The sequence below is a fragment of the Conger conger genome, chromosome 1, assembly GCF_963514075.1.
Source record: "Conger conger chromosome 1, fConCon1.1, whole genome shotgun sequence".
NCBI lineage: Eukaryota > Metazoa > Chordata > Actinopteri > Anguilliformes > Congridae > Conger > Conger conger.
The window spans coordinates 59416604-59441312 of record NC_083760.1 but is presented as its reverse complement, the minus strand read 5'-3'; the positions used below and the strand labels follow the sequence as shown (position 1 = coordinate 59441312).

At 44.9% G+C, this 24709-nt stretch overlaps 1 protein-coding gene across 1 annotated transcript; it reads right to left on the bottom strand.

Annotated features, from left to right (window-relative positions):
- Positions 1–315: 315 nt before the first annotated feature.
- Positions 316–23768, bottom strand: ibtk (inhibitor of Bruton agammaglobulinemia tyrosine kinase). Its single transcript, XM_061251091.1, has 28 exons — positions 23381–23768; positions 20879–21895; positions 19648–19744; positions 19262–19386; positions 18120–18230; positions 17559–17723; positions 17317–17434; positions 16009–16189; positions 15673–15796; positions 14764–14941; positions 13408–13567; positions 12172–12789; positions 11720–11806; positions 11001–11083; positions 10700–10737; positions 10485–10581; positions 9861–9962; positions 8627–8744; positions 8453–8513; positions 7929–8056; positions 7141–7253; positions 6775–6908; positions 6538–6659; positions 5958–6053; positions 5609–5749; positions 5253–5462; positions 2434–2566; positions 316–1568 (listed from the first exon to the last, which is right to left on the bottom strand). Exons 2-28 carry the CDS (start codon positions 21200–21202, stop codon positions 1443–1445), a joined length of 3990 nt encoding a protein of 1329 aa, XP_061107075.1. The 5' UTR covers positions 21203–21895; positions 23381–23768; the 3' UTR covers positions 316–1442.
- Positions 23769–24709: the final 941 nt, after the last annotated feature.

The window sequence follows — 24709 nt, the reverse complement described above, 5'->3', positions numbered from 1 at the left end:
GTGCTCGATTTAACTTAGCTTAACAAAATTAAATTTTTCTGTGCATAGAAGTGCTTCCCGAGCAGGCGTACAAAACAAACTTTCCTTCCTCGAAAACACAACTTACACAATATCTGTTTGTAACTGAAGGGTTTGCAGGATCAAATCGCAGGTGGGGGCACTGCCATTGTACCCTTGAGCAGGTACAGGAATTGCTTGACTAAAATACCCAGCTGGACAAACGGGCAGTCTAAAAAGGAAGGCAGTTTACGATAAAGATCTCTGCTTTGCGAACACATCACGATGAGACACAAGACAGAGGACAGGATGCGGGCGTCATTGCACAGAAGGGTTTATTGCGTGCCTTCGTACTCATCAGCTCAAACTGAGACCCAGAGACAGAGTTCACAAGATGCATTCTGGATACCACAGCAACCGAGCTGCACAGTCTCACCACTTCAGACACACAAAGTGCACCGTCAGCTGAGCAAGCCACTTCCACGTAGTGTGTGTGTGTGTGTGTGTGCATGCATATGCATATGCATATGCATATCTCTGTGGATCTGGGGTTGCGGTGTGTATATACATGTAGATGTATCAGTCTGTGAATGTGCATGCATTCATGTGCAAGGGTGTGTGTTGTCACACATGGATGTAGGTGCATACATGTGGAAGTATGGGTGCGTGAATGTGTCGAGCGAGATCTGAGGCAGGGGTCGCTGAGGTTATCAGCTCAGTTTTAAGCGCTGATGGGAACCTTGACAGCAAAGTCAAACCACACACAAAGGATCACACCTCAATGCCCACACGTACGTACACACTCACAAACACTCATACATGTTGCTGAAGCATATGCCCCCCCCCCCCCCGCCAAGGCTATATTATCATCAGAACCAATATATATCAATACATTCCAGAAAGTGAAGTGGATATACAGAACATATAGCATATCTTAGCATGTATATTGTGCGTTTTGCTGCCTAGCTCAGACGTCAGCCTCAGGCTTGTGTAGTTTGTGTGCTTCTCTGGCGACCACAGTTTTGCTGTCCTCCACCAAGCAGCGAATCCGCAGCATCTCAACACGCTCTCCACACCCTCCGTAAAGTCAACAAACGCTTGCTCCAAATTTCCTCAACTTTTTTTTTTTTTTCCTCTTGGCATCATCTTTGGCAGCTCCTTACTCCCCCACTAACCCCCACTGTCCCCAAAACCCCCCTGCCCTAAAGTGTCAACGGACGCTTTTAGCGAGAGAACTTTCCAGACACGGACGGTAAAAACCCACTCGTTTGTCAACAGAGGGGGTGAACAGATAAGTAAAATGCAGGGCGTGAGGAGCACAGAGCTGTGGCAGATAGAGCGCTGGGTTTTTTGCTGAACTAAAGACGTCAGGGGTTTTCTGAGGAGGGGGTAATAGAGGAAGTGTGCTCTGCTGGGCTGCGCAGTTACGCTGCTGGAGCCAGCCCTCAGTGTTTATTCCATCTGGGGGTGGCTATGGGGCCTTGGGAGGCTCTCTCCACCACAATGAACTCATCTGGGTTGTTGGCAGCCCTGTAATGCAGCAGAAGGTCTTGGATAGCTCTCTCTTCAATCTGAGAGGGAGGGAGGGAGAGAGAAACAGAAGGGAGGGAGGGAGGGAGGGGGGGCAGAGAGATGGAGAAAGAGAGAGGGACAGAGGAAGTGAGACAGAGTGAAAGAAAATACAATATCCACATTTTACTTTCTCTTCCTCCATAGAATAAACACAACAGTTCCTTCTCTATCAGTCACGCATACAGCCTGATTTACTAATCTACGTTCATCAAGACTCGAGTTTGAGAGAGAAGGAGAGAGGTAGGAAAGAGAAGGGCGATGGAAGGAAGGAAAGATTGAGAGACGAGAGGGCTTTTACGACACCCTCTCCTGTCCTTTATTCGGTGCGGATATGGTAGAGGACAGCAGACGGTTTGGTCACAACATGTCCCGGGGTTTTCTGAAAAAGCACTTCCGCTTCTGTGTAACACTAAAGTTCACAGTCAGCAAAGCTGTGCATTGATGTTGGGGAAACATGATGAAATTGTGCACATCTTTCAGAAAACTGTATTAGCCATTTTTTTAATTGCTTATAATATCATATATTAGTTCATTCACCTGTTCATAATTGTCATTTTAATCACACATTTATTCAAATAAGCATAAAATTATCAAGCAGACACAACCACGACACAAAAGCAGTCAACTGCATCTCTGTAGCTTTCTTCACTAGTCCATTATCACTCAACTCATGAGTTTGCCTCCAGAGTTATGAGTGTTATTGAATAGTTATACAAGTGTTACAGGTGTGTCACAAGCAGAAGTTACCAGCAAGTGTTACAGGTTAGTGTTATACAGTAGGTGAGTGTTAATGGTTAGTGTGGTAAAGTAGGTGAGTGTTAATGGTTAGTGTGGTACAGTAGATTGCAGTTACAGGTGAGTTACCTGGATTAGCGCTAGCGGTTTGTCTCTGCTCCGGAGCAGTGCTGCCTCCTGCTGCCTCTCCTCCTCGACGATGGAAGCAAAGGTCATCGTGGAGCTCGTGGGGGGACTGCCCACTGCTGCCAGCACCCAGGGCCTGGTGAGCAGAGAGAGGGGTGTTCAGAAGCATTTCCCCAAAACCTTCTCAAATACTTCTCATTTGAAGTATTGAATCACTTCTCATTACACTTCCCTATTTTATTGACCTCTCTCAATAGGTCAGCCAAACATTATTTTCTCATTCTGTACTACGGCTATTCATCATTAATTGTTATTCACTAAGCCGATTGTATATTATGGTATACATTATACTTGAAAAACCATTTTGTCGGGGTGTATTTTTTCTTCATTGTCTTTGTGTGACTTCACTAATGCGAGAATGTCTGTTCCATTATATTGACATCAATACTCTTGCTGCATAATAATAATCCAACAAGCTCCCGCAACAAGCATTACTTGATTCTTATGGACATTGTTTTAAATTATTTATGTTATTTTCTTTCATCTTCATTATGTATGAGTAAATGTCTAATAATAATCATAATTCCTTGCATATACAGTGCATTTCCCAGCGGCCAGCAACTCAGAGCACACTAAACTGTAAACTTCACACTAACACTAATGTCACTCACCTCAATGTCACCCTCAGTCTCACCTCAAAGGCTAAAGCTCCACTTTTACACGCTGTATCCAACTGATCAGGCCTACGTCACTAACGCTGCAAAAACAACTAATCAAACAAATCTGATAAAACTGGCTCGATCTCCCGCAAGCAGACAGGCTGGACCGAAAACCATTCTGCACAATGTGCAATAACGCTATATTAAAACATTACCTTATCTGCAATAACACCTCATTAAAATATTATTCTATCTACAATAACACCTCATTAAAGTGTGGTCACATCTGCAAAGTCGTCTTTATGTGGAACTGCAGGCCCACCCGGTACAGGACTATTATTTTATGAGTGGTGTCTCATACAATTTTAAAGTTTACAAAAAGCTTCGGCAGAAAGGTTGTGGCAGGGTGTAAACAAGCAACAGAAACTGAAAGAAGACCAGTGACAGGGGATTAAATATCCTAAATCGTAGGGGTCCGAAAGTGAGGGGATCTTAATGGGGTTTTGAGATCCATTCAATCCTCAATCCATTCCATTCAAGTCAATCTGTACACAGAATTACTTTAATAGCACTCTCACATTTCAAAACTATCGAAGATCGTCACTCAATACCGATGTTATTAATAGTCGATTATTCTCACTGGATACATTTGCTTCAATGTATTTATGTCCCCTGACTGAGTGTCAAGTCTTTATCAAACGTCTTGTCTGGGGCGAATGTTTTCACTTTGATCTGCTGCGGCTGCCTCGCTGTGATTAGGCCTCATATCTTCAGAGTCTTTAGATCACAATATGACATCCTATTTAGATAAAGGTTAGCTATCGATAAATGACTGATGTGCCTCCGTTTACTTTGTCTACTGTCTTGTCAAATGAAGGATACAGCTTGACTTTCCAACATTTTGTCATTGAGCATTTACCGCTGCTCATCTACAAAGAAACTGGAGAACAAGCATTTTCTAACGGGGCTCTTCAGCACTCAGAGCAGGAAAAAGAGCCCAACAGAGCCATCTGGAGGACAGGATATGAACTGCACAGTGCGAGGATAGGAAAACACTCATTACCCCAAGACAAAAACAGCAATAAAAATGCAGTTTCCCTAAAACAAAATGTTTCGTGTGGGTAAACAATCAGGGCTTTAAAGATTAGCCATCACGTTCGCCCATTTTCAAATTTTAGAAGAAATATTCTCTGTGCACCCACCCAGATAAACAACTCAAAATTAAAGAAATAATTCACACTCAGGTAAATATAATGGGGTTCATTACTAAAGCACAAAGGAATAAACACAAAGCCATAGACACTTAGATTAGTCTTCCTAGCAGCACACCGAAGGCAACGGTGGACAAAATGTTTGTACATTTGTGTTTACCTCAGAATTATTATGTGCTCTAATAATTATTACAGTGTAAAATTAAAACATTTATCTTAGAGTGCAAACCTCTTGTTTATTTGTAAATGGTTAGGGCTCAAATAAAGTGTATAAATGTCTATAAAAGTGTCTATAAAAGTGCTCCTGTCTGCTGGTCCATGCCCCATTTGAACCAACATTCACTCTGTCTGGATTCTAAGCCTTGCATTTTGTGTGTATGACTGTGTGTCTTATCAACTGTATTTTCTGAAACTATTTCCAATGATGTTCCAAGCATATTTTTTGGTCATGACTAGATACTAAAAGCTACAGTGGCAAATTAATAAATGATGGGACTTTGTCCCAAAAATTATGGAGGGCATTACATTACACTATAGTCATTTAGCAATGCTCCAAAGCGACATACAATAAAGTGTCAATCAGGAGCGAGGACAAGTGTGTGAAGACCCGAGAGGAAAGTACAGTTCCAAGTCTGAGAGTGATCACATACATAGAAACTTGAACCCTTAAAGAATAAATCAACTTTCCAAGTAGCATACCACGGTTGGCAGCTACAATATCCCGAATACTAAAATAATTATACACAAGGCACTGTAAATACCCTCAAATTAAAGGTGATATTCATCATTTCATTTCAAACCAAATGTGTTGGGAGTACAGAGGCTGTACCACTGTCCAAATATTTACGAACTGCACTGTCTGGGGGCCTTAACATCTGCACACTTCGGTGTGTGTGTGTGTGTGGTTGTGCGTGAGTCTGTGTGTGTGTGTCTGCGTGTGCGCTCTCCTTACCCAGCCAGTTTCTCTGGGTTGTCCTCCTCAGCATGTTTAAACGTCACCTTCCTCGTCGTGGGAATGGGACCAGCTGCACCAGTCAGAGGCGCTACAGAGGTTCTGCCTGGGCCAATCAGAGTGGCTTCAGCGGCCCTGACCCGCCTCTCTTCCTCCTCGAGGAGGTCTCGGAATGACAGGGAGGATGTGGGGGACTGAAGCTGCTTTGCCCTGGAAACAAATGAGTAACATGCACAATATCAGCACCAGGTTACAGGGATCTAACCAGTCTTTGACTGCTGATATCTGTCTCATTCTGTCTGTGGACTCATTAACAGTCCTTATTGGAACCTAATGGCTGCTTTGCTAAAACCCACCATGTCTTCCCATTCTTGGATGTGGGCACCGGGGGCGACTTTGCGGTGACCCCCTCTGCCCCACCCTCTTTGGTCGCCATGGCGAGCATCTTCCTCTGCTTCTGGGAGAGTTTAGCCGGAAAGGGTGAGGGCTTGCCGCTGCTGTCAGTCAAGAAGGAGGGGGAAGAGACACTTAAGAATTGTGGACATTGAGAGCAGAAAATGCAGCATTTATATATAATGATGACACTGTATCCAACCAAACATTAATATTACACACACATAAAAACACACTCATAAACACACACACACACACGTCTGTTAATTTAAAGTGTGAAAGGACTTCCGCAGACAGAAAAAAGACTCTTACGATCCGGGGCTTTTGGGCGTGGCTCCCAGGCTCTGTAAGCTCGCCTCGGTCTCCATGATGGATCTGAGGAGCAGCACTGGAGGAGGAGGACCAGGACTGGGGGACGAACGAGAGGCAAACTCAATCAACTCCTCAGGAAACTGCCATGCCGTGACACACGGGCACTGACAGGCTGTCCCTGGGAGAGTATGAACCTCAGGGAACCATCACCCAGAACTGTGTCACAGGTCCTCTAAGGCAGGGCAGTGGTCACCCACACCCTAAGACACCAGGCAAGGCGCATTGACTACCTTACTTACTCCAGTACCAGTACACACTGAGTAACTAACCAAACAGCAAGACAAGGGTGGCCAATACACCTCAATAATAACGACAGAAGAAGTAATAGTAAGCGTGACTCCTATAAGGTCACAGGTCACATCCCATCAGGCATATTTATAGATGGTTCAAAGTGGAATGTTTCAGTAGCTATAGAAAGAAGTTTCCATTTTAAGATTGAAAGCTCAATGATGGTGCCGACCATGTGGTTGGTCTACATTCAGCATTTTGGGGGTGATGAATGACCCCTGACCATACTCACTGTGCATGAGGCTGGGGGATAGGCTGAGGGGTAGAGCTCTCTGGAAGAGTGGGTGGTCGGCTGCCTGCAGGTGGCGTTTTGGGTGGGCTTCTCAGGTTTAGGATCCGACATTTCTCTTCCAGCTGCAAGAAGCAGAACCACCATACCATGACCCAGGCCCTGGGTCTTACAGTGTGTGTATGCGAGTGTGCGCATGTGTGTAAGTGTGTGTATGTGTATAACATTGTTGTGTGGTACCTCTGTGGTCTCCTGAAACACAGGGGAGTGAAGATCTCGAGGGCTCCCCACTGCAGCGTAGCTCCCCTCCGAGTCCGAGGTCAACATCTCCTGCAAGGACTCCATGGAGCCTGTCTTCCCTGCCTTTGCCAACTCTGTGTGTGTACACACACACACACACACACAAACACACACACGAATACACACACAGACATGCACACACACACACACACACACACACACACACACACAGTGCACACAGGTGAGGTATGACCCATGTACGCATGTGTGCATGGGCTAGGTGAGTGTTTGACAAGTGAGGGGTGTGACCCTTGTGACCCTAGTGTGTCAGGTGTAGGGCAGTCACGATGACGTGATAATGGCTACCTGAAGGGGGCGGGCTCTGGATGATGTCAGACAGGGTGTACCCCCCTGAGCTGTCAGAACGTCGTCGTGGTTTCCGTTTAGCTTTCATCTTTGCTTTCTTCAGAAGTGTCTCCCTGAGATGAAGAGGAGGAAGAGAAGACTCCATTGAATGAAATATTGCCTGTACTACGGTATTATTCACACATACAAATCTAACTTATTAGACCTAATGATAAGTTAAGGTAATGAGTTCTAGCAATACCAAAAACAGTGCATCAACCATGCTGTGTATGAAGCTACCAGCTGTGTGTTTTTTCACTATCAAAAAAACTCATAACTCAGTGTCTCCTCTTGAGTCCAATTGTTCCTAGTTTGAGACACTTTTATCTAGGCTCTTTGAAGCTAGCAAAAGTTGTTAGGCTACTTGACTTGCGCAAATAACGGAATTCCCCTGAGCAGTGGCTTGCTTCTGTGCTTTTCACAAGCTCGACAGTTGCATCATCCGCCCTTATATCACTTCAGCCTTTACCATTGCACCAAGCTGAATTAGGATCTACTCTAATTTCTCGAACTCTTGAAAACAAATTATTAACTCATTTTCCATTAGCATTGTTGCAGTATGTTTCTGACGCGCATCAAGTTGTAGCGTTATAATTGTTTAATGGAAAAAGGGGTAGTGCAGTGTAACGTAGTGCACATGTAGTAGTGCTAATGAGCACTGTAGCAGTTTGTGCAGGGGAGTAGAATAGACAGGGGCAGCAGTAACTGAAGGCATGTAGCATGATGAGTATAAATGTGTGTAGCCATACCTGCTGACAGAGTCAAGCTCTTTGTCTGTCTGGGGGCTGAGAGAGGAGTCCCAATCTTTGTCCTGATAAGCGCTGAGATCAGGGGCATCGGGAGAGGGGGTGATCACTCGCTTCTGCATAGCTGGGATCTGAGGGGGTGATAGGTCCGTTACAGCACAGGCAAAATCAAAGTTTGAGTTTAGTGACTGGGTACGTAACTGGTCTGGAGGAGGACGAGGAGTTACGAGGAGGAGGAGGAATGGTAAATGGTAAATGGTTGGCATTTATATAGCGCCTTTATCCAAAGTGCTGTACAATTGATGCTTCTCATTCACCCATTAATACACACACTCACACACCAACGGCGATCGGCTGCCATGCAAGGTGCCGACCAGCTCGTCAGGAGCATTTGGGGGTTAGGTGTCTTGCTCAGCGACACTTCGACACAGCCCGGGCGGGGGATCGAACCGGCAACCCTCCGACTGCCAGACGACTGCTCTTACTGCCTGAGCCATGTCGCCCCTTCATCAGGAAGGAAGACTCACCATGTTCCTGTAGGCAGTGGACAGGTCCAACAGAACATCATCACTCAGAACATCCAGAGCTCTGGAGACAAACAGACACACTGACACATTGAGAAGCAGGACTCAAAGCTGTGCAGTGTTTTTAACAATGACTACAGGCACTTCATGAAAGTTGTGTGTAGGGCACACACTCACCGTGATTCCAGCAGGGCGGCGATGTTGAGCGAGATAAACTGCTGGCAGGACAGCTTCAGCTGCTCTGCATTGTACATTACAGCAAACTCCAGCAGCTCTGCGGCATTCTTCAGAGTCACTGCGTGCGGCAATAATATTTTAGTATTACCTCACATCCTCTCATCAAATCACATAACAGCATCACCCCCCATCTATGAGGTCACACAACACATACCTCTACTGAAGCAGGAGGCTACATAGACTGAGCACCTTGGGGTTTACAAGATGAACAACTTGGATATTTTTATGTTCCATTATCTGCGAATGTAGACTTCCTATTCTCTTTATTTATTATCCAGTTATCTTTTCATTTCAGCTTGGAGATTTGCTACTTGTAGGCACAAGACTGTATTGAATTTCACAAAGAAAATTACCTGTGATACTGTTAAAAAATGTGTCATTGCATCATGTATTGTGAACTTAAATTACAGAGAATTCCCGAATCACCACCCACATAAGACACTGACCAGATTAGCCAATACATTCATTTAAATATGAAATATTGAAAATGGCAGCCTGACAAAGTGGAAACATTTATGCAAGTGGTGAGTGGAGATATTAGCTTCAATATTAGCTTCAATATTGGACATCTCTGCTATAAGCAATTGCCTATTTTTACCACACTGCTAAAACAAGAAAAAATTGGAACAAAATAGAACGCTTTGTTCAATTAATTCAATTTTGCATATTCTCATTTGGAAATTTAATCAGCTGTCACTCATTTTCATTTTTACCGGTTTATCTACCTTTCATGCACCCACCTCCCCTCCCTGTCCCAATCAGGTTTGGCAGGATTTTAATGAACCATGCGATAGATTAAAATTCATAAACTTCATAAGAACAATCCCCTCTAGATTACTTCAGCAGGCTGCACATATTAAACACGGAATGTTAATTTAGCACTGCATGTAGCTTTACTAAAGCCTGCTTACAAAATGGAAGTATGCCTTATAGAAACTACAAACTATGACCATGATACTACTAGAACCGTGGGCCTATTGTACCATGAGCCCTATAAGGGGATATGACTTCTATATTTGAGCATATCATCTCATAACCCATTTGTGTACTAAAGTTACACTTTTCATTTTAGAAGTATTGTAGCATTACTTATTGTGCATTGGCAGCACAAACGTATTACCGTGAGGCCAAAGCTTGCTGAAATGAAGCGGTGATAAAAAAAAGTGGTACGCACAGTTCTCGGTGATGGCCACCTCACACATCTCTTTGAGGCGGGTGATGAGGAGCTGGTCTGCCACCACCAGCACATTGCACACAAACTCCACGTTCTCACACTCTGCAGGGAGGGAGCACAGAGCGTGACTGTTACAATACGGTCCTGCGTCTCCTGTACGGATGACCTGCTCTGAAGGCACAAGCATATTACGGGTAATGTCTGTAAACGTGTACGCATTCCCGTAACCACAAATCTGTATCTGAGTTTTTTCTGAAGTACTGTTGCTCTAACTAACCGTTGTGAGAATACTAACCTTGTGTGCTCTGTAACACTGTCTGCTAACTGGGTGTAATATATTAGCTCATTAGCTCAGGAGGAAAGAGCGGTCGTCTGGCAGTCGGAGGGTTGCCGGTTGGATCCCCCGCCCTGGGTGTGTTGAAGTGACCCTGAGCAAACACCTAGCGCCCAATTGCACCCAATCAGCTGATTGGTGCCTTGAATGGCAGCCTTTCATTGTTGGTATGTGAGTGTGTGTGTGAATGGGTGAATGAGAGCCATTAACTGCAAAGCGCTTTGGATAAAACAGCTATTTAAATGCAGTCCATTTAACGTAATACAATGTCATGTAATGTATGAGGTTACCTTTGACAGTGGCTGACTCGTCGGTGTAAACGTAGTCCAGAATGACCTGCAGGATGGCAGCACTGGTGGGCATCTCCAGCGCAGTGCAGCTGGTGGCCTGCAGGGGGACACATACAGTACAACGTCTGACTGTGACAGGCAGAGCCCAGGCCTGGCCAGGATCATAATGCTGCAACATGAGGATCCAATCAATGCATTCGCTTTGCATGACTCACCTCAATCCAGCTGTTTCCCAGCATGCTGTTGAAGTATTCTGTGAGCAATACAATAAACACACAATAGATCAGCTTTATACTTGAAAGCAAAATAATACCTAACAGCGTTTAAGGAAAGTAGGTCTTGTAACTCGGACTATCTATGTTAAATTCACGCCAGGAAACAATTGCATCATTAAGGCAAACCAACGCACTCAAAATAAGCCAAAAAAATAAGTAATCTAAGGATTTCATACAATTAACTAATATACTTTAGAAGAGAAGACAGTAATACACACAACCAAGTGCAGACGAAACCCACCCAGTCGAGCACACAGCACACACTTGTGGCACTCAAATTCCTTCCCATCTTCAGACTTCAGAGTGACATCACAAAGGTAGGAGCTGAAGGGGGGGGGTGCAGTGTGTTATTTTCATACCATTTTTATTGGGTGCAAATGGCCTTTTTTCTTCAGACTACGCATGTTTGTTTAGGATTGGTGCTAACGTCACACAGGGTGGCAACATGGGGCATCACCACTTATCAAAATATTGTTGTGTGAAAATAAATAAAGCTAGCGATTAGAAGGAATCAATTACTGACTACCTACTTCACAGAAACAGATGCCATCGATTCAATCTGGGGGATAATTTACTCAAGAACACGACTGCTTGCCAGCAGATTCTTAAAAGGTTTAGAGAAACCGGAAAATCAGAAAATAGGAAATAATAATTTTTCTGCAGCTGTCAAAAATAACTGCCATGGTAACAGGTCAAAGTGAGTATAGCCTGCATGTTGCAACATGTTGCAAAGCTCTGCAGCAGCACTAATTAGGTCTGCTGCTGTAGAAGGGCTATAGGCACACAAAGAAAGAAAGAAAGAAATACTTTTAAAAAAGGACTCCACCCCCATCTGTAACTAATTTTGTGTGTGGCTCTTGACCAGGGCACAATAGAAATAACTTATTGTAAATACATGAAAAATTAAGATTTCATTCACACAGTAATGTGTGAAAATGATACATTTTAGCTACCACTTACCACTTTTTTGGCTGAAATTTGAGTTTGCTTCCAGTCTTCTTGTGAATGACGTTGATTTTCCCATTTTCATAGCGTACACTATCCAGCCTGAAAGACACAGCTGTCCGGGTGAGACAAGTGATCTAAACCAGGTTGACAGCAATAAATTGCATTAAAATGAGGTCTGTTTAGATAGTTTGTTTACATTTTCGCATTTCATGAATGACCTATTTTAGACAATATGAAGCTTGTTTACACACTCTTGGTAATATAATCATGAAATATGTAAACTGTACAAAATAGACAACTGTGTACATTCTTAATGATATTATGATTTAGACATGCTTCAATGCACCAGGGGTTGGATAAAGACAACTTTAACCTTGAACACAAGGTTAACCATTTTAGTGGCCGATGGCTTGAACAACAGGGTGGCCATTTTAGCGGGTTTTGAGATTAAAGACCGTCTTTACCGTGCGCACAGGCTGCCCATGCCCAGTTTCTTGGCCACGCCCTGCAGGGTCTTCACTGGGTTGGCCCCGCTCTCCCCGGCCCCGCCCGCTTTGTTCTTCTTGGTGGTCTTGGTGCTCTTGTTGCTCTGCGGGTGGGGCAGGTTTCGGTACACCTCCAGGGCGGAGCGACCGCGCAGGCTCTCGGGCAGGCTCAGGCCCCGGGGGGTGGAGGGCGGCGTGTCCTGGGGCGCCGGGGCAGACGCTGGGACGCTGGGGCGGAACCCGTGGACCAGCAGCTGGCAGGAGTCCGTGTAGACGTACCGCAGAACCTGCTCCAGCACGTCGGCCGGGACCTTCTCCAGGACCAGCAGGTCGCAGCCGGATGAGTCGCTGCTCTTCCTCACCCCATCCTCCTCCTCCTCCTCCTCCTCAGGGGGCCCGCCCCGCTCCGATGACGGGTACAGCTGCTTGCGGAAGAACTCGGAGCGCATAGACAGGATGTACTTGTGGGCGGCGAAGGCCCGGACGCCGGCCTGCAGGGTGACATCGTGGATGCTGTCTGTCTCCTCGGCCGAGGTCAGGAGGTTCAGGAAGTGTTGGGAGAAGGAGGAAGGGGAGATGGTGGGCACCTCAAACAGACTGGGGGAGGGAGTGGGAAGAGTGGCTGTATGACGTCATCTTAAAAACACACGAAATGACTGAAACAAATGTTCCCGTATTCACCTAAACAAAGCATTACTGTTAACAGAAACAGCCTTTTATGATGAATTAGGTTCCAATTAAAATCCAGGATTTTTTCCCCTACTTCTATTAACAAATCATGGAAATTTTGATGGAATTCCTAAACTGTAAACAGACAATCAACCACAAATCTTTTTCCGTAACCAGCCAGTTCCTCCAAAAAAGCCAATTTCTCAGACTGAAATTAGTATGTTTAATAGAAAATTATAGTGAAGAGCAGAAAGATCTCATACAACTGAAAGAAAACAAGAAAAACATCTTATATAACTTAACTTGATCCCTTTCGGCAATGTTGTGCAGAGTGCTCCGGTGGTGCCAGGCAAAACAACCCGATAAGCAAGTTTGCTAAATAACCCTGCCAGCCTTGACAAGGTACTGACATATTTTACTTTTCAAAAACTTCACTCTGCTCGAACATTCCTCTGCAATTACGGTGTGCCAACCCAAGAAAAAGCATGTTTGTCCACAGACATCGAATCAGAGAAGCACACATCTATAACAGAGAAGAGTCAGTACCTGGCTTTGGGGTCAGACTGCAGAACGCCAAAGTTACGTCCCTTTGAGTCCATGGTGATGCTGACGGCTCTGTGGATATACGGCAGCCTCTCCAGGCGGATCCTCTCATACACACCACTGACCTCGGTATGACCTGTCAGCTCCACCCCGCTCCCAGTGTCTGAAAGGTACAGGACAAATTCAACACACACATGCACACACTTCTGCATGAACACAAATGCCCATATTAACATCTGCATACAGTTCACCAAAACACGCAAGGATAAAAAAATAAACCCACCGGAGTTTGTTGCAGACATGGCAGGTATTCAATAGCATCTCCAGTGGCTATTTCGACAAAAAAAAAATCTACAGTTCAATGTAAAAGGGGAATTCAAGGTAGGAATATTATAAATATCATAGCAGCTGATGGCTCTTCTTGTAATGTACCTTTCATTTCCTCCTTTCTCATTAAAAATAGAAATTATGATGTAGTAGTGACAACAATGCTGGTAACAAGCTGTGACAAGATATCAATTGAGTACCAATGTTCCCCTCAGAACTGCAGGCAGCCAATGTTACTTCTTACAGTCAAATTTACAATCATCACACAAACGCACTGTTCATCATTCACATCCCCGTAGGACATCTCCATTGGGCCTTGCTTTCCCACTGACGTGTGAAATAGAGAGTAGCGATTTCCGCCTTATCCATCAGCGTTTGAGAGAACACTTCTCTGTGGCCTTCTAGCACCTCCATCAAACCAGCTTCTGTGATATTCGTTTGTTACTTTACCTACTATTAAATGGACATGTCCCTTTCTGGAGTTTTAGAATTTTCGTTTTTTTTTTTTACTTAAATATATTATTTCAGTATTGGGGTATGAATTTTCAACAGGCCCAGACCTTTTTGAGTGCAGTGATTAAAGCAAGAAAATACACTTTCAATACAGTAACTCTGAAGTGTCATGCACAGCAAGCAAAGCCTCCAGAGCTTGTATCCATTTAGATTACCTGCGTGTTTTTTAAATTGCTTCATAATTATTTTTGGTTGGAACTATTCCTTTGGGACATGCAACCTGAAATCGCTGCGCAAAAGGAAAGCAGTTCCTGCGTTATATAAAACGCGTATTTATGTTCATAACTGTGTATAAACACTAGTATGCCACCTTGTCCCAGGTATGTGGTACATTCTGTTCTTTCCAATATCTTGAGTTTCTGTCTTTAAGGCCAAATTTACTGTATTTTGTTGTATTCATGTATTTTAAGATTGACATTTACATGCATTGCAAAACCAATCTGGGAATTTAACTTTCCAGCTGAAAAAGTGAAATTTCCCCTGGAGTTCTTTGAAGGTGACTCAGCCGCTCCTCCTCACCTTTCTTGTCTCCGGCCTTCTTTTGCTCAGACAGCCATTGGCCGCTGAATCCCTCCCCCTCCTGGGTGACAAACATCATGTGGTTCCTGCTGAGGGCGATGTCCGACACGAACACCTGCCGCCCGTACGCCCACCTGCACTGCTTCACAGAGCTGCCTGCTGCCTTCCAGCTGAACACCTGAGAGAGATGAACAAGTGACTACTGAACACCTGAGAGAGATGAACACATGACTACTGAACACCTGAGAGAGATGAACACGTGACAACAAAACACCTGAGAGAGATGAACACGTGATTACTGAACACCTGAGAGAGATGAACACGTGACTACACAAAACCTGAGAGAGATGAACACGTGACTACACAAAACCTGAGAAAGATGAACACGTGATTACACAAAACCTGAGAGATGAACACGTGATTACACAAAACCTGAGAGATGAACACGTGACTACACAAAACCTGAGAGAGACGAACACGTGATTACACAAAACCTGAGAGAGGTGAACACATGATTACACAAAACCTGAGAGAGATGAACACGTGACTACAGAAAACCTGAGAGAGATGAACACGTGACGACACAAAACCTGAGAGAGATGAACACGTGACTACAGAAAACCTGAGAGATGAACACGTGATTACACAAAACCTGAGAGAGATGAACACGTGACTACACAACACCTGAGAGATGAACACGTGACTAAACAAAACCTGAGAGATGAACACGTGACTACACAAAACCTGAGAGAGATGAACACGTGACTACTGAACACCTGAGAGAGGTGAACACATGACTACTGAACACCTGAGAGAGATGAACACGTGACTATAAAACACCTGAGAGAGAGACTCTGGCGCAGTTCTGACTCCTCCTCACCAAACACAGACCCACACACACAAACCTACCCTTCCAGCCTGGTCCAGAGCCAGAATGGACACCTTCTCCCCACTGGCCTCAATCAGCACCTGAGGAGCCACGCGGTGATCCAGGCTACCTCCACTCACCACAACCTTCTTAATGTTCAGTTGCCTGCTCAGAGAGGGGGAGAGACAGGCCACGGATCAGAGGATGAGCTGCCTGATACAGAGTGGGAGAGAGTGGCGGAGAGAGATAGGGGGAGAGAGAGAGAGAGAGAGAGAGGAAGTGGGAGAGGAAGTGAGAGAGGGAGTGAGAGATGAAAGAGAGAGAAAGAGGGATGTTTAAGTACTCTGTGGGATGCTCTCAGGCAGGGAGGGGCTCACCGCGATGCTAGCTTCTTGCACTGGTAGTCGGTCAGCAGGTAAACATCCCCCTTCTCCGTCACACACACGGTGGCCCCGTTGCTGGCTGCTGCCATGGCGATGGCCACTTCCTTGTGGTGGAGGGCAGACACCTGGCGAGGCGCGGTCACACACCTCACTCCATTTGGATCCTGGAGGTAGCCTGCAGGTACACACACACACACACACACACACACACACACATTACATTTAATCTCACAAATGTTGTGGTTAAATATTATTGCTTATACAATATTGTGTATAATGTATAAATAAGCATAAACTTATATTTAGACTCATACGGACTTATTACAATGTATTGCTCATTAAAGATCAGTGCACACCATGCTGACATACTTTCACACATTGCAGTAATGAAATGCTTCTGTTAGAGTGTCTATCACATTCCAATAGTGTGAGTTCACGGTAGGGGTGCCAGGGAGTGTGAGTTAAAGGAACACAGTCACGCAACATAAAAGAGGAGCAAATCAGTGTGCTTTAAAACGAAAGAGGTGATAGTTTATGCAGGATGAGTTGGGGAGGTTTGGGAATAATTCATGAGCACAAGTTGAGGGATAGGAGGGGGGATTAAGAAGTGAGAATTTAACTTTGTCAGATACTTTAGCATACATTTTTTTGTTTGTGTTTCTGAGTGAGGTTTAAAATCTTTAGAAGACCGGCTGGTGCGTTATTATCACTATAAATAAGCTAGCATGTATGTTATGAATAATCCATGAACATTCCAAAGTCATCCGACAGAAAAAATGAAAAACCTGCGCACAGGCCTGAGGTTACTATAGGGTAGCACTTCTTATATAGGTTGCAAGGGCCATTCCGTTCTGTTTTGGTTTGTTCATCGTCTATCCTCCCTTGCAGAACACCTGTTAAGTTTGCTTGTAGCATGCTACAAATGTATTTAGGGAATACCTCCCTCCAGGGAAGACAGCAAAGGAAGATCATTTGTGAATTGAGCCCAGCCTTGGATATAAATACTTTTCCATGCTTTACTGAGCTTGTCTGCTGTATTGGAACCTATGACAAACTCAGAAAGTGCAAACCCCACCTACTGGTCCTCTTAGTTGGCTCAACTGCACCAGGCAAGATCAATCAATCGAGAAACGTATTCGGAACAAATTACATATTTGAACCAAGTCTGGAGCACAGGAAGATCTGGGAAAGCTCCAGTATTTCCAGTGAAAAAAAAAAAAAGAAAAAAAGAAAAGAAATGAATAAAACGGGACACCATCTGACAGGTGTGTCAAAGAGCAGTGGAATGTGGGTGTGGCTTACCCAGCTGGCCCCCGTTCAGGCCCATGGTGTACACCGCCTCCCGAGTCCACAGGACCGTGTGGAACCTTCCGGCTGCTACACCAATAACAGTCCTCCCTTTCAGACACTTGGATGATACCTGTGGGTCCCATAGACCAAATAGAGATTATTCAATCTCTAGTAGGCTACACTCCCAAAGCTCTTTCTCTCCGTCTCACGGTTTCTCACACACACACATGCACAAGGGCAGAGGACAGTCTTGCCTGTTTCGGCTGGTGGGCGGAGGCCGGAGGCGGCACCAGGCCCAGCTGGTGGAAGGTGTTGAGACCAAAGGTGTAGACGTAGCCCTCCTCCGTCAGTACCACGGTGTGATCCTTTGCTGCAGCCACCTGAGAGCAGTGATGGAGGCTCTCTACCATCCGCGGCACCTACACACACACGTGTACACACACACACACACACACACACACACACAAAAGCACCGGTGCATGCGCGCACACACGCGCACACACACACGCGCGCACACGCGCACACACACACGCACTCACGCACGCACACACACACAAACACACACACGCACGCACACACACGCACGCACACGCGCACACACGCGCACACACGCGCACACACGCGCACACACGCGCACACACGCGCACACACGCGCACACACGCGCACACACGCGCACACACGCACACCAATAGGCAGAGTTAAGCAGTAAGTACAAGTAGACAGGTGAGACAGACAGACTAGGTAAATATGAGACAGACTCAGACAAATACTGTATATGAAAATGCAGGTGAATAACACATGTAGAAGCTCTTGCCATATATGTCTGTTCATCTCCATGCCCGAGACGACCGCCCTGTCCATGTCCACAGGTAAACACCCGCCCATTCTGAGACAGGAACACCGAGTGGAATTTACACAGCACCACCTGAAAAATAAACACACACACACCTGTGAGAAGCACATCCATGAGAATGCACACGCACACACAGAGCATGACACACACAAACAGCGCTCAGGGAATGCATAAGCTGGCTGTCTGCCTGGAAGCTCACTGTGCGCTTTAACCTGATTAAACGGAAAGGCTTTAATCCTCAAACTCTGTGTTGCTCTTCCAGGGCCTGGCAAATCACTGCAGGTCCAATGTTACACAGAGTGAAAGAGTCACGTCCCCTCCCAGGGGGACACATAATGCCTGCTTTTACCCATTCACATTGAAGTCATTGGACCTGGCAGACAGCGACAGAGCAAGGCGCCTGATACCTGGAACACGCATTTAGGGAGCTCAGGGTGGGCGAAACGAGACCCCCACACGGTGAGAGAGTCACAGAGAGTGTGAGCCCAGTGTAGGGGTCACCCTGGTGAAGCCGGACGGAAGCCTGCCCCCCGACCCCCAGGTCTCCCCCATTACAGTGCGCCAGCACCCCCACTGAGCAGGGTTAGAGCACAATGCCAAACCCATTGAGTAATCCGTTATCTAGTCAGAATGTAGCAGCTCGTCCTGCTGCTTTCAAACTTACCACAGCAACTGGGCCATTGAGGTACAGCAGACTTTTCTGCATTTCAGCACTGACAGAATGAATCCATCATCTGTATTTATAACCAGCCAACCCTATTCCTTCATTTTGTCTGATTAAGGTTTGTGTTCATTATTATTAATGCTAGTCGGGAGCATAGCATGAAAGAATGGTCAACCAATTTATCCTGAAATGAATCACAATAAAACTAAAACAGTCACATATTACACCAACATGTTACATAAAAATAAAAAGACCATTGCTTGGACAGTACTATTGTTCTTATTGAGTTCAGCTCTCTTTACATTACATGTCGCCGACCTTGCGGGTCCCAGTCACGTACCTTAACCACCATGCAACAGGCCATGTTAGGCTTTCCCTCATGGCATGCATGTTCACAGAGAGGTGATGTAGGTGTAGGAGGTGATCACTGGTGGAGTACCTGTTTGACATAGACGCCCGTCCTGGCGAACACGTCCACGAGCTCAGGGTGGTGACGGCTCTCCTGGTTTCCATGGCCCAGGCTGAAGTTGGTGTTGTTCCCCCAGGTATAAACCTCTGTAGGGTCTACAGGAGAAACAGAATCCATATCTACAAATATATACATCTGCCACCACAGCCCACACTGTCAAGCTCAATTGTAAATCAAGGGAATTTAGTTTGAGTCATTTTTCAGTGTTCAGTGTTCCTGAACCTGAGCTGTAACAAGCTTTCCAAGGAGGGCTTTATGGGTCACAATATCAGTCAATAACGCTGTAAATCTGAATCTGATGTCTGGTTTGCGCACTATTTGACAAGCCTATAAATTCAGTGTTAAATCACGCTCACCAGAGTTACGGAAGACCACGTGGGCGGGCCTGTCTTTCATAGTCAGGTCCAGTGCGGTGAGACCCTCTCTGTCCAGAGTGGTGAGGCATCCTCCTCGCTGAAACACAAGAGAAGGAGCGGGCCTGAATGTTTTATGCCACAACAAGCAGCTTAATCTTATATACTATGTTGTCAGGTGAATGTATCTGTCCAGTTAACTGGCTATGCTAGAGTTCTTTTTGCTATGTTGTAATTGACTCAGTGTAACCAAAAAATTAGAAACAAAACCAAAAAGTGTGACGCACAGACACAACGCTTCCAAAACTCTGTGTGAGTGAACTAGCCCCAGGAGGGTACTCAGAGTTCCCCTTTAAAGAATTTGTCTATATTTTCATATGGAATATATGCACTATACATTTGATTTTCTATACGGTCACAAAAACCGGGTTTGCAAAAAAGGTCTAGTTTACATATCTGTGGTAACACAATGTTTATTACATCTGATGCACATTCATATTTCATAAAATGTATATACACTCACCAAACACTTTATTAGGAAGATTTTTACTTTATTACACCTACTTATTCATGCTACTTATTCATGCAAAACCTGATCAAAGTGACTTGGACCGTGGAATTGTTGGTGTCAGACAGGGTGGTTTGAGTATCTCAGAAACTGCTGATCTCCTGGGAATTTCACGCACACTAGTCTAGAGAGTCTGCAAAGAATGGTGCAAAAAAACTTAAAAAATCCAGTGAGCAGCAGTTCTGCAGACAGAAACGCCTTGTGAATGAGACGTCAGAGGAGAATGGCCAGCCTGGTCAAAGCTGACAGGAAGGTGACGCAAATAATCACACATTACAACAGTGGTATGCAAAAGAACATCTTGGAACACACAACACTTCATTACTCTAAATGGATAGGCTACAGCAGTAGAAGTCTAAAAAATAAGTCTAATAAATACCTAATAATGTGCTTGGTGAGTGTATATAGATAGTACAGGATGTCCAATATTTACGATACTTTTGCACTAGCTACATGTTAGACAGTCACGCTATTTTAGCCTATAGCTATATGGGGGTGCTACATGACGTTAACAATCAGACGGAGGTCCCAATAGGGGGGGTCATGTAAAGAAAAAGTTTTAGAATGCCAGGTTTAGCACCGGGTCCCTGAAAGCAAACACAGACCGCATCGCTGGCTACCACTGAGACGTACATTACCTCGATGACGCTGCGAGCCGTACGTTACCTTGACGACAGCCACCAGGCAGTGGATGTGTCCGTAGAAGGCGCTGCGGTGCACGGCGGTCCAGCCGGACTCCTTGTCCTTCAGCAGCAGGTCTGCGCTCCGGCTCTCCAGCAGCCACTCCAGGAGGGCGCGGCGGCCCAGCGAGGCGGCCAGGTGGAGGGTGGTGCGGCCGTGGCGGTCCCGCACCGTGGCCCCGTTATGGCAGTGGCCCAGCAGGAAGGCCCTCAGCCGGCCCTCGGACCCCGCCGTCAGCGCCGCCAGCACCTCGTCTGCGTGCAGCAGGGAGCGGCACTTCGGCGTGCAGTCGGGCGTTGCCGAGCTCATCCTGGCCCCCGTCGGTCCCTGAAGTGACGGCCCTTATGCACCCACTTAAAAACAACGGCCCCACCCCACTGACTACAACCAACTCCCAGCCCCACTCCAAATCAAGCAGAAATCTTTCCCTCTTCTGAACTGCAATAATATTTCCCCAAGTAGCCTACCACTAGGTGAAAAAATAAACAATGTGAATGGCTTGTGGAAGGATTACTTTGATATTATTAATAATAAATGATACTGACAATACATTTTAAAAAATGATACTGACAATTATGATAATAATGTTGCTGAAAAAAAAAAGCTCCACAGTGTGTCGAGGCAGTCTGTCTGTGGAGAGTGTCGGGGTGCTAGCAAAGTGCTTGTGTTGGGGTTCCACCGCACCCTAGCCACCCCCAGGCCCTTCTCAGGGCAGATCAATCCACCATGACAGCAGCCAGACCCACACACGGGGAGCCCGCATTTGGCACATTCAACAGTGTTGTGAAAGTAATGGATACAAAATCTTTATAAATATATATTCTCTGTTTGCAAAAAATATTTCCTTCTGCTTCTTCTGCTTACTTCTTTATACAAAAGGCAAACGTTCCAAAAACCTTCTGTGGAATCCCTCCGCTACAGTAAGTCCATCCAACCAGAGGGAACGGGCCCTCTCCCCCACAACACCACTCAAATTTAAGCCTCCATAATTGTAGGGGGAACCTGATGGGGAACAGGATACAGTGAGACTCAACCCACATAAAGATACATTTAAACATACATTTTACATATTAATTCAGCAGATACTCCTTCTCCTTACAACATAGTAGATAAGGTTAGATTGTCAGATTAGTGGTACATAATAATATTAATAATAATAATAGTACATACATACATACTAGGCTAGAATCTAAAAAACAATGTTACACACTGCCATAGTAAAGTATTAATAAAACATCAATATTAAAAGACCTGCAATATTAACTAGGCCTACCGCACCTGAAGATTTTTGCATAGCTAGGAGGACAAGGAAAGAGAAATGCTCAGTCAATGAGCATATATTTTTTTAAAGCACCAAGGAGTGTCAAGCCTGGTCCAGAACAGGGGGTGGCAGGGGGTTTTTGACCTTGACCACTCAGATCTTTCTAGAACAATATATGAAAAAATGTAAAAGTAGCTTTGAGATAATTAGAATATTATATTTTAATTCTAAATTCAATACAGCAACAAATTAAGTCAAAGTATTCACATGTTACAGAGCAGGTCTTTGTGATTACAATGAGATCAACACATTGTTTTTATTTTTAATTGTTGACAAACCATAAGTCTCAAAAGAGGTGGGTATGCCAAACATGGAGTGAAAATGAAAATCATGAAAATATTTTTTTAATGAATGATTTCTGCTTTCTTTCCTCAAAATTATACCAATGGTCATTGCTCCAAAGTTACATTATGGGTCAGGAAGATCTGAGAAGTCAATGTTAAAAAGGGTCAATTTTCCGCGCGAAAGACCCAAATGGAATTTCAGCTTGGTCAACTCACACAAATTTGCTCTCATGAGTTCACCTTCACAGCAGTGTGCTTAGAGATATTTTTACTTGCGTAACCTACCGCCTTTAAGAAATGACTATCTTTGCAGAAACGGGACAGTCATTTGCATACTCTGCGAACAGCTGAGCAGATATCTAGCGAGCACAGTAGCTAGCTAGCTAGCTAGCTAACGTTATTCGTCTGACGAGCAAACTTTTCAAAACATGATGCGTTGGCTAGCAAAGGATTCGGTTCACGTCAACGGTCGTGATGTTGCCAAACTACTAAGGATGTTGAAAGCTAATTTAGCTGATACCACCCAGCCGACCGTTGCAGCCAACATTAACGTTAGCTAATGTTAACACAAGCTAGTTAGTTATCCAGTTCGTTCGCTACTGTTTGAACCCGAATGCAGTTCAAAGCAAGCAACTCTTTCTGGAAATGATGTCAACCTCTTTTCAGTTTGCAGATACAAGTTAACGTCATCATAATTAGCGTGGCAACGAGAGTTCCTTCGTTAGCTTTCAAACGCTAGGCACTGAACAAGTTTCTCTCGATTCATATTGTAAGGGTGCACAGCTGGTTAGTAGGGGGACTGACAGGACACATCATCGGTGGATGGTAGCTCTACACTCGCTACATAGTGCAGATTGCAACAATCAAATTCTAATTTCTTACCTGTCGCTAGATGAAGATGACAGCGACGTTTCGGCTAGCCTCGACGGTGAAGATACAAAAAAACATGGTTAATGAATAGGGAAAATTGAGCGTTTTAAGGCGGATATTTTGACAGTTTAAGTGCTACTGCAGTACAACACCTTAGGGGGCCCGACCCAGTGCAGAGGAAGGACCAAGCAACATAGACAACATTGATTGGTAGGATATTATTGAATGCCGATTCGCTATTGGACCGCTGTAGCGCAGTAACTCTGAGCTTCCTTAAAGGGACCTAGGGTTTTATACAAACCGATTGGTAATATAGCCTTCGTAAATTACCGTACTCCAGCCCCAAAGGCACATTAATTTGTTCAGCAAATGTCATATAAACATTGAAATACTGCAGAACAATACACAACTGCATTCAGATATGAGCAGGCATTTCAGTGCGGTACCGCCCCTCGCCATATGCAGAACACAGATAGTGGATGGCAGTTCATGGGAACATCGCCAGGTCAGGATTATGTCACCGCTAAAATATATTTACATTGTGCAATTTAATAAACCCAGGGTCAGCAAACTGTTGCGTTTATTTTGTTATAACAATTACATAACGTAAAAACATCGGAGGGAATCAAAGTAAATGTAGTTAATGCAAGCTAATGCACGTTAATGCGGTGATTCAGTGAAACCCTACAGTATGTGCTTTTTCATTATTATTCCATTATTGTTTCGTGGAATGGAGATGATGTGTGTTCACTGTGTACTGTCTGAAATATAGGAAGTGTCATTTACAGGGTGTTTGTTGGCAAAAGCCCTCAAATGCTCAAGGACAATTAGGCCTACTATTTCCACTCTTAATTTGTAATGTAATGTAATTTACCTGGGAGTCAGGTGTGTAGACTGTCTGGCCAATCAATAGTACTAATTGTTCAGTTATTTGTGAGAAAAGACAACCAGGGCCAGATTTAGGTATCCATGGTCTACAGCTGTGGTTCCCAACCCTGTTCCTGTAGATCTACTGGCCAGTAGGTTTTCACTCCAAACAAAGCACACCTCATTCAATAGCTTAGGGCAGGGGTCGGCAACCCTGGTCCTGGAGAGCCGCAGGGTGTGCTGGCTTTCGTCTCCACCTTAAAATAAGCAGCCGATTCAGACCCAAGAAACCAGATGAGGAGTTAACTGTGTAATCAACGGCTTTCATTGATCAATTAACGCCAAGTAACAACGAAAGCCAGCACACCCTGCGGCTCTCCAGGACCAGGGTTGCCGACCCCTGGCTTAGGGTCTTATTGAGCTGGTAGAATCATGTCCCAAATGAGGGTTGAAATGAAAACTTGCAGGTTGGTA